At 30.4% G+C, this 11,382-nt stretch overlaps 1 protein-coding gene and 1 long non-coding RNA gene across 2 annotated transcripts; one reads left to right on the forward strand and one right to left on the reverse strand.

Moving 5' to 3' along the window:
- Window positions 1–3,932: 3,932 nt before the first annotated feature.
- Window positions 3,933–6,311, reverse strand: LOC146941942 (bet1-like protein At4g14600). The gene is made up of 4 exons (XM_085755807.1): window positions 6,062–6,311; window positions 5,856–5,979; window positions 5,205–5,261; window positions 3,933–4,257 (listed from the first exon to the last, which is right to left on the reverse strand). Exons 1-4 carry the CDS (start codon window positions 6,118–6,120, stop codon window positions 4,096–4,098), a joined length of 402 nt encoding a protein of 133 aa, XP_085611933.1. The 5' UTR covers window positions 6,121–6,311; the 3' UTR covers window positions 3,933–4,095.
- Window positions 6,312–7,258: 947 nt separating this feature from the next.
- Window positions 7,259–7,784, forward strand: LOC146941943 (uncharacterized). The gene is made up of 2 exons (XR_015033536.1): window positions 7,259–7,411; window positions 7,498–7,784. It is a non-coding gene; the product is annotated as an uncharacterized LOC146941943 (long non-coding RNA).
- Window positions 7,785–11,382: the final 3,598 nt, after the last annotated feature.

Raw genomic sequence — 11,382 nt, forward strand, 5'->3', positions numbered from 1 at the left:
TTTATCTTTTTTTATAAGTCCATTGGTATTTTCAAGTGCATTAATCAATTCTTTGCTAACATATCCCTATTTATTACTACGTTGAAAACATCCACTAATCCTCTCTCTTAAAGGATAAAATTGTGAAAGCAATATTAATTACAAACAAATTTATTATCATTTTCAATTTTCTTAATTCCCGTTATTTTCCCAAAAGGGTCCTATAATTAGGGACGGAGGTAGTAATATATTAAAAGAGAGAGAGAGAGAGAGAGAGAGAGAGAGAGAGAGAGAGAGAGAGAGAGAGAGTTTAACTTTTGAATGAGCAAAAATAGACCTCAACTAACCAAATTTTGTATAGCTAGTTTTCAGCCTTATTAGAGCATCCACAATGGAGTCATCCATTTTTGGGTACTTAAATGGGCCCCACACGTACACATCACTCTTTTATCATTTTTTAATAGTAGTACCTAATAAGCACTCAATCCCTCCAACACAGATCTCACACAAAGTTCTTAAATGGGACCCACTAATCAACTATCAATAACTTTATATCACTACATTTCAATTTTTTAATATTAAAAGCGTGCGGGTCCCGTTTAAAGTTGGGGGTCTTAAATAAGACCCCGGGTCTTAAGAGACCTCCAAAAAAAATTCCCCAATGGGGGTACCTATTAGGTACGGTGTCTTAATTGGTAAAGACACCACCATTGGGGATGATCTTAGGAAAAATTCGGAGTCCTAGGTAGAAATAAGGATGTGTTTTATTTAATAGTATAAAAATCGAATATGATATCATAGCCTATCAAATAGGGCATCCCCTGTTTATAACCACACACTGCGTTCAATAGAGTTGAACATTAGAGGATGTATTTGGAATTCCTGTGGCCTTTTTCAAATGAAAAAAAAAAAAAAAATTAAACATATTATTGGTTGCGATGCATTGGCAGTGTAGTTTTTTTATACAAACAAAGCATGAAAAATTAAATCCATAAGATATATAGTAAAAAGATATGTGTATCATGAAATTGAATAATGATATTGAATAATGATATTTATTTGTCTCCATTGTTACATTGTAATGGTTAGAGTATGAAGAGATATTTTATGTAGAATCTCATATTTGTAATGGTTATTTGTCGCCATATTCCCCCTCTTTGTGTGTGCCATTTTTCGCATAAGTGCTCGTAAAATTGTGATACTTCATTATGTAAATCAAATAACTATAAGTAAGAGAGTTTGGATTAGGAGTGATACCATGGACCATGGAGGATATACAAGCTTTCCCTGCGGCAGTGACTTGGAGCTTAAGAAACAACTGGAATATTTTTTTTTTTTGAGGGAAAACAACTGGAATAATTGTTTGTTCAAGTTACGAAAGTTGCAATTTATCTAGTTTTCAATTTTTTTTTTAAATATTTTTGGGGTTTTTGTTTGGTCCTCCAAATTCTTTGCATGTTTCTTCTTTTTTGATAAAAGTTTTCATAAATGTTCTGCAAATGATTTATGCTTCTTTAAGTTGTCAAGTTAGTTGGAATGTCAAAATTGAGATTTTGATGTCTTAGTTTATCTAAAAAAACTATAAGAGATACATTATAGAATATCAAAATAGCCACAATGCTCTAAAACGATGTCAACTACGTCCAAGGTGGTTCTTTATTTCACTTTGAAAAAAAAAAGCACACATGATTAGAGTATAATTTTTGTTGAGCAAATGATTAGAGTATAATAATGATTATTAAATTAAATCTCACATATATTATTAAAATTAAAATAAAGTTACTGAAACCAGAAAAATGATATTTTAACAATCATTTTTTGCCTATTTTTTTGACAACTTTCTCTTTCATATTTATGTTGTGTTTTTACTCTCTCTCTCTATTGCTTTGATTTTTGTGCCTCTACCTAAAATATTTTGTATAAATTTGGTTGTTCCAACAAAGGGTTGTTCAAATAACATTCCTCTGAATATCCTTAATTCTATGTTCTGTTTTTATTCCTTGATTAAAATAATTTTATTGGTTTATTATTTTTTGTTTTTTTATTGGTTTAATTACTTGTAGTTTCCTAAATTATTTAGGAATTTTTAAATAAGTGTCTAAACTAAAAAAAAATCTCGAATCTTTTTTTTGTTTTGTTATCGTGGGTAATTTTGTTACATTTGACTAACGATTGACCAGCAACTGTGTAACAAAAGACCTAATTACACAATATATTAGTTCAAAAATCTCTTTGCAACTCATTTTAGCTTTAAGAACTTATTTAAAATTTCACAGTCTTACTGAATAATTAAACATTCAATTTATGTCTAAACAGGTTGTATAACAAAAGATATATAAACAGTCAAAGAGGTGAAGAACGATATATTTTATTTATTTTAGTCATTCTAAATACGAGATTTATTTATTTGACCGGAAAAAAATTTGGGATTGTTAAGGATGTTTTTTTCTTTCAAGTTTTTATTTTAATTAATGTCATTATATCAGTCATTACAAGTCAATCAATATGGCTCTATATCTCTATATGGATTGAAGAAGAAAAAAATATCTACTTTGACGAAACAATTAAGCTCAAGTGGTTAATAAGTTCCATCAAAGAACAAATGTTTAGGAGAACCAAAGTTTTTTTTTTCAATCAATTAGGAGAACCAAAGTTTGATTTTTACATATAGCAATTTTTTACCACACTTTACATATCTCCCGACCAAATTTCGAATTACTATGTATAACCCTCTTTCCCAAGGAACCGAAGGTTAACACCAAAGAAAAATAAATTTTTTACTCCCTGTAGAGTATCTTTTGATCAATTTTAGTCCCTAAAAGAAATTCATACTCCCTCCGTTTCAAAATACATGTCAAAGTCAACCATTTCACAGATGTCAATGCACAATTTTGGCCGTTAATATTTTAATTATCTAAAGTAAAAAATTATAAAAATTTAATATTTTGAAAATATTTGTCGAGACAAATCAAACAACATCTTACATGCTAATATTTGTATCTATACATTAGTTAAAAAGTATGGTCAAAGTAAGTCAAGTGAATAGTGCACATTGCAAAAATTGGACATGTATTTTGAAACGGATGGAGTATATAGGTGGTATCTATTTGGAGATTCTATCGAAAAGCAATTAATATTGATGTTCAATCTCTGAAGTCATTTAATAAAAGGTCAAATATTGATAAATGTTTTTGTAGAGATTTGATATGAATGTATTCTATAGAAAATATTGTATTATAGCAAATGTGTTAGAGAAATGATATTAAGCTTTGATTTTCGTGCCAAAATCTACTTTATAAATTTATGGTTATCTAATAAGTTATAAATCAAATGGTTGTTCAAAAAACACACTGACACAATGGTGCGTTAATAATGACACAATGTTACTTCGATGGTACATCTAAGCACTTAATAGATGATCTCTGGGTTAATTTTGCTTTCCACACTATCTAATATTGAAAAGGAAAATGGGCAAAGTGCTTATGAAGTATTATTATCATTCAACTTATTGAAAGATTAAAAAGCAACTTTTTCTACATAAAATTTAACAATTATATCCTTTTTTAATCCTTAACAAGTGCCCTTAGGACAATGGCACTTGTTGGTATAACCCTTAAAAAATTATAAATTAAGTACCAAAAAATAGAGTTCTCCATTGAAAAAGACTGGATTTTCTGTAGTGGGATTTTAATTTTCATTGGATTCTCTTTGAACAACTTTTCTCGCCCTCCCCCTTTTTTTTAGCACTTAGGTGACTTAGAATTGGTGACATTGGTCAACCACAATGTCACAAGTGGCTTTTTTCTCTCTCTTTCACAAGGATTGTGACGTTGCGATTGACCAATGTCACCAATTCTATGTCACCCAAGTTGCTATCCCCGAATCCTGCTCTTTTTTATGAATGATGAGAATCTCACCAGATGAAATTTTAACATATGTACGACTATGCAAACTGCAAAATACCATATTATCTTTTTTCATCACATAAAACCCACCTGTTACACAGAGAAAATTACAAAGCTTTTCTATACAACAAACTCAGGCATCATTGTGAGTCATTCAAAGAAAGACTTGGGTTCAACAACAATGCTGAGAGAAGTATCTTCCTGGAAAGCCTCACTTTCTGGACATCTTCGACCAAAGATACACAATAGTGAAACATATTAATGCGAAAAGGACCACGTGAACAATATGGTTTGAACCATTTCGCACGATACTCCTGTTCAATCTTCTTAGATTATTCTTCACCCCAGCTTGAGCCTTTGCCACTGTCATTTGCTGCATTAAAACAGACAAAAACAAAGTATTAAGAAGACGGGCATGCATATTCTTTCTAAAAAAGTAATGAATGATGTACCAATGACAGATCAATGACAACACATCAATACTCAACAAAAGCCAGCCAAAACATGTTTCCTCTGTATTCATTTTCTGAAGCTGTAAATCGTCTAATATAAATATATAAACAATGGACAAACTTTGCATCAATTTAATTCATTTTCACATGCAAAACCATAGATTAATGTTATAATCCAAGATAATAATCCTAAAGTAACGAGGACCAACTGCTAGAAGGCCAAAACTTCTTTTGGACGAGTGTTTGAAATGTTTTGCATAAATTTGATTTTGTAAATTCATATAACTAAAATTGAGATTGAAGTGAAGTAATTTATGTTTGGATGTTTATATTCTAAAAGCAAGTTTGATGTAAAACTTGATTAATCTTCATATGCAAATCGAAACTCTAACCTAACCATCCTAAAGTTAAGGAAGAACCAATAGATGGTTCAGAACTTCATCTGGATTCAAGTTTTACATAGAGGTCCACTAGAGATCATAAACTATTAAAGTAGACAACAAAAATATTTCTTTTGTAAAATGGATTTTATTTTTTCTTTTATAAGTCAAAGGTTCAAAATAAAGTAGCAGCATTAACAGCACGAATTCCCATTATAATTTCAAGTTTTATTATCCTAAACATCATAAGAAAGTGACCCTAATTAAGTTACTGATTGAGAAACATATCCTGCCATGGTTAGTGTTTCAGAGTTCAACATCTAAGAATTAAAATTTTGATAGTAATTAGTAAATCCATTTTCCTGATATCATAAAGCATGTAACCATATATGCATGTACTCTTTTCTCAGGCTAATCCCAATGTATGAGTAGAATACAGGTTATCCAATAAATGATGTATCGGCTGATTGTAAAAAAAAATTATGTACCAGCTGTTCCAGAAAATCATTTTGAGTCTTGACTTCTGTACCTATCTCTTCAGCAACCTGCAGCAGATATGCACAAAGTTATATGCAGAGAATCAAAAACGAAAACGGGAAGGAAAAGAAAAATCTTTGAACCTAATATGGTTTCATCAAACTAACTATAACAATAGAAAATACATAGCAACACATAATTCAACAATAAGTCAAGCTACTAAGACTCTATTACACTCGGTTGGAAGCAGCATCCGTGGCAGCATCAGTTATGAAATATATCAGTTATGAAATATCATATCATTCGTATCAGCTATACAAAATTTTCTAAAAAGAAACAAACATTTTTTTAATACTGGATTTTCTGTTATTTAATTTGGGTAGTTCTGTCGCTTGTATTGATTTATCTATAGTGAACCTAAAAACGATCCACCAATCAAACTAATGAAAAAAGTTAACAAGCATCATACATAAACAAGCAAATACAGGATCAATTTAACTATATGATTCTCTTAATTTTCCCTCTTTTTTTTTTTTTCTCTAGATAAAAAACATAACATAATCCTTCTGCAACACACATATCTCAACCTAAAAATCATGATAATTTAAAAAAAAAGAACAATTTTATAGTGTGTGCATAAATGGGGAGGATAGAAAGATTACATTTCTCAATTTTCGAACTTGACCACGAAGACCGGTAATTTCATCATCGAAATCACCAACAGGATCAATACGCAATTGAATTTCATCGGAGGACGCAGCAGGAGTTCTGGTGCTAAGTCCCTCACTGCATTTGAATGAATTTAAACATTTCAATATCAATTGAATTTGAATCGAAGAAATTGAGAGAGAGGAAGGGTGTTTGTTACCTTGATCGGAAAGGGGCAGCATCGCCGTAAAAGGATCCACCTCTAAGCGAATTCGACATTGAAATTGTAGAAACCCCTTGAATTGAATTGAATTGAATTGAATTTTAGGGTTGATTCTCTTCTTCGCTAGAACGAACAAATAAGGGGATATCAAATTCTTAATCCAACAGCTTTATCGATTTCGAACTGTTTCTCTTTGGTTTCGTCTTTCTTTTTCCAACAAGGCAACAGGTAGATTGATTTTTTATATTTTTTTTTTCTATTCCTTTTTTAAAAAATAAATAATAAAACATGCTTAAAAATAATTTGATAAAATGAAAGCGTTGAGACAATAAATAATGTCACACAAGTCGCACTAGATGATAAATAACAAAACGTCAAACTCAAGACGACGAAATCTTTATACTAACAATTTAGAGTTTTTAGAAATAGTCTATTCCAAAATCCTCTCCTCTAAAGATATCCACATCATCATAATCCTACTTGGCATTTGTTCCAAAATTTTCTCCTAATTTTTAATACAAGCTTAATAATTATAATTATTAAAAACCGTTTTTTATTAATCATTAAATTGTACATAAAATAAATAGTTGGTTACAATCAAATAATTATTAATATAATAATTGTTTCGATTAAAATTTATATGTTACATTAAAAATTTGTACGTTACAATCAAATGATTATTAATATAATTATTATTCGATTAACATTTATATGGTATATTAAAAATTTGGTAGGTTACAAAATTATAATAAATAACTTGAATAATTTATATTTTGAATTTTGGTCCGTTACACTATAATAGTAACCTACTAATTAAAAATTTAATTGTAGTAATTAGTTTTTAAGGTTATATAATTAATTTTTATTCGTTACAAAATTATATTACTTAATATTAATAATATATTATTAAATTTCAAATGTTATGAAGTTAATTTTTTGTAGGTTACATGAAATATAATCTAATCGTTTAATGCATATTTTATAATATTAAATACGTTGATAATATTAATTTTAAAACGGTCAAATTAATAATTAATAGATATTAACCGTTATGGTACTATTTTTCTATATAAATAGTAGCGCTTTTGGGTACGAGTACACAACAATCACAAAATATAGTTCTTCTTTTTCTGTTCTCTGGTTCTTTGATATCTATATTCTAAGTAATTTCTGTAAAAAAATTATTGCAAAGAAAAATGTCTACGAAACACAACTTCATCTCTGATGTTTCGCCAAGAAAATAATCGTGGACATTGGTTGTGAGGGTTGTTCGTGCTTGGTTTGTTCAAGACTACAAAAATAAAAAAACTACCATTTTCTATGGAGTTGGTTCTAATGGATCGAAAGGTACTTTTTTCATACCGTTTTTGTTTTTTTGTTTTTTGTTTTTTTTGTTTTGTTTAAAGTATAGTGTTTTAATCTTTGTTATCTAGGGTGATCGAATAGGTGCGTTTATACGAAGAACATTGATCTACAAGTTCAAGGAGCAGCTCCAAGAGGGAATGGTGTTCACGATTTCCTCATTTGATTTTGCTTGCAACAGTTGTTCGTATAGACCATGACACAACGAATACAAACTGAATTTTACAATTAACACAAAAGTCAAAATATCTAAATCTTCTTTGGTCCCTACAAACATGTATTCGTTTACACTGCATATGATGTTTTCAATGATTCTTACGACATGAAATGTAATTTGAATCATATTTTTATCATCAAACTAATTTCAAACCCCATCCCTTTCTAACAACATGAAATAAATTATATATTGATGTAGTTGGTGTCTTGACTGGGGTGGATTTTGTTTGTATGAAGACCTCAAATCAATTATATTAAAAACCCTTCAAGCACAAGTTGTGCCCAATAAAGGAAAATACAAAGTTCAAGATGCATAGATACAAAAGAATCAAATTATGAGGTAGAATAACCAAGACAAGTAAAAAGATTATTCCACCAACATTTCAACTCAAAATACATACATGATTTCTTAGCATTTTGTATCCAGTAAACCAGAAATGTAAATTTATCTAACAACACCATAAACTGGTTCTTGTGACAAAAATGTAAGAATTTTTGTCTTTCCAAATAATCCAAATGCAAGTCAGCAAAATCAATTGAAAACTAAAACGAACTTTTTTTTGGAACAATTGAGAACCACTGAAATGAAGAGTACCCTCACAATAATTAATTGGAAGAACACAATAATTCCAACCATTTTAGAATATTATGTCATATGCTGCCAAAAAATTCACACTAAAAATAAAAAAGATAATTCTCCTCTTTTTCACATATACCAGAACATAAAAATAAGTCCATATTTTAAATACTCCATCAAGCTAAGTTGCCATTTATTAGAATTCGGATATTCAAGAGCCTCCACGAATAGAAAGAGACGTTTAGAGGAGCTACTTTGTTCCTAATGAGATTTTTTTAGAGTCATAGGTTCATCATGCTCCACTTGCAACTAGATGATATACCCCTTTGTCAGGGTACCTTTCACCATGATCAACTTTAAAGAAACTTATAAAAAACGCTAGCCTTAAAAATAATGTTGTCCAACAAATAACAACAATATATCCACTGCACCTCATTCCTAGAAAAATTCTATGACATCGTCTTCACCCCATCCAACCCTAACGTACGCATCACCTTAAATGGCAGAGAGTTATTTTGATATAACTCAAAAGTTCTTTTAAATATATCACACAAAGGACCACTCAACAACCACGAATCATTGCAAAAAAAGGAGTATTTTTCTCATTATTCTCCACTATCATCAAGTTGTCATCAAACCAATTTCTAATCCCCATCTCCGCCCCTATTTTAATACCATGGAAGTAATTTTACCACACATACGCCTAATTGTCCCCACTCTTGACATGAACTCATCCAACCTATTCTAAGAAGCTAAAACTTTAAAATGCAAACTCATTGATCCATATTAGCCTCCAAAACTATTCACGTAACAAAGATAAGTTAAAATTCTGCATTATACGAACCCTCAAGCAACAACTATATCGACCAAGACAAACCTTATCTCACTTAACCCAATTGAATTTCCTAGCTTCCGCACTCTCTCCACCCTAAAAATAATAAGGATTCAATAAAATAATTTTTACTTAAGTAAGCCTTGAAGAATGAAAGAAATTAAACCAATTGTGGTGGATATTGAAGGAGAATACAAAGATACATTACAAGAACATTGAATCGAATTCGAATGGGTGAAATCAATTTGTTTTTATTTTTAATATATAATACATTATGATATTTAATTATTATTTTAATTATTTGTCAATTAATTTTTAAGAGATATCAGTTTGAACGTACTCTTTTTTCTATCTTCCGGTAAATTTAAAAAGGCGAATCTGACAATTTTGTTGGCAAAAGTTAAGTTGTTCCTATATAAGTATTTATAACTATCCACTTGATTATTTAATACCATTAAAACGTACATATTTATTCATTTACTTGAACCATTTTATTTGTATCTTTAGAGATTGGAAAACGATGTTACAAAATTCTTTTCAATCAACTAAGATCAAATTCAACCGTTAAATTATGGAGACAAAAAAACTAAAGAAAATGTATGCTTATTTTGATGAAGGAGTTTTTTTTTTCCACAATCCTTTTAGTAAATACATTTTCTAATAAAGGGTAAAACAATGACCTTTATTTTTAGTTGCGTGATCTATCCGACATTAGCATACCAGAAGAATTTTTTAACCTTACTCTTAGGATCACCATTGAGGAGTTGAAGAACTTGCATGAAATTGAGTGGGTTGACGTAGATCTCCCACCTTTTTCTTCCCCATGTTTGATAGAGGTTTTAGTTTGTGGATTTCGGTTAGGAACATTAAGAAGGAGGAAGTGTTTGCTTGGAAAAAAGGGGAAACGATGAATTCGAAATCATAACTACACTAAAACATAACGAAATTAGGTTAGATTGTTTTAATTTGTGACCCTTGATCTCTAATTAAAAAAAATGAAGAGAGGAGATTAAATAAAATTGTTTTCTCAAATTTTTCTCACTAGAGATAATTTGCTTCCGAGAGAAATACTCTATCCAATATTTTTTAGGGACTCTCTCCAATCTTAGATATAAAAAATAAACAACTACCTTTTATTATCTTAAATTAAAAAATATATATAACTTAGTCTGACTCTATTTAATGTTATTCATGTAAGTTTTATTTTTAATATTTTTTTATTCTCATGAAACAAGTTCCAATAGATGGTACTTTTCATAATTTTAATTTTTTTTAGAAACATTCGAGAAAACTAATTGCATATAAGTAAATTTTTCAACTTAGATTTTTTTTTTTATAATTGAAATCCGAGAGAGTATTGTTATTAAATAAAAAAAGTAATAGCTTTATTCAAAGTGTGGTAGATTTTTTATTATATGTCCTCGTGAGCTTAGCTCAGTTGGTATGGACAATGCATAAAATATGCAAAGGTCCGGGGTTCAAACCCCGGCCACCACCAAAAAAGATTTTTTATTATATTTTTATAAGACAAGAGCAAAAAGAATAATTTTAATTAAGTTGGTACCCTACTTTAATCGATTGCCAGTTGCTCATATATATTATTAAAAAAGGAAAAAATTATATAAAACCTGGGAAGACAAAAAATCTGATCCAGTCAATCCAAGTGGATCCACCCTAACGGGTAATACATAAAAAAAAAGATCAACAAAGTGAATTCAACCCTAATTAATTCTAACAAACGAATACCATTAACGATAGACATTTGTGAGGGCAAAACGGGTCTATAATTTGGCGAATTGATTGATCTTCAATAGAAAATCGGATCGCGTGCCATCAACTCCCTGCAACAACGGCAACAAGCATTAACGACTCTTTCAAGTCCACACAGTCTCATGTCAATCAAGGATTAATGGGATACGAAACACATACATATTCTTGAGAGTGGGGAGTAGATTCAACCGCCAACACGGTAATTAACAAATCCACACGCACTAACTGTTTACTGCTATGATCAACATCAAATTAACAATCATTTTTGGCTCAACATAGAACCACAACCACCTCCAAAGAAAGAGAGGAGACGGCGGATTTGAATGACCCACCATAACCAATCCACACTGCGGCGAAAAAGGTCTAAAATGGTGCCAAAATAGAGGATAAAGAGCGGACCCTTTCGGGTTTCAACCAAACCAACGCGGGATTCTGCCATTGAGAAGCCAACACACAGAACCAAACAAGATCGCCGGTGACAACCAACAATTTACGAATACCAACAACTCAGCAACCACCACCCGTAGCAGATCCGGTACTGGTTGAATCGGAAACCAACGA

Source organism: Medicago sativa, chromosome 3 (assembly GCF_051527215.1).
Source record: "Medicago sativa cultivar Bolivia chromosome 3, Bolivia_mono, whole genome shotgun sequence".
Taxonomy (NCBI): Eukaryota; Viridiplantae; Streptophyta; class Magnoliopsida; order Fabales; family Fabaceae; genus Medicago; species Medicago sativa.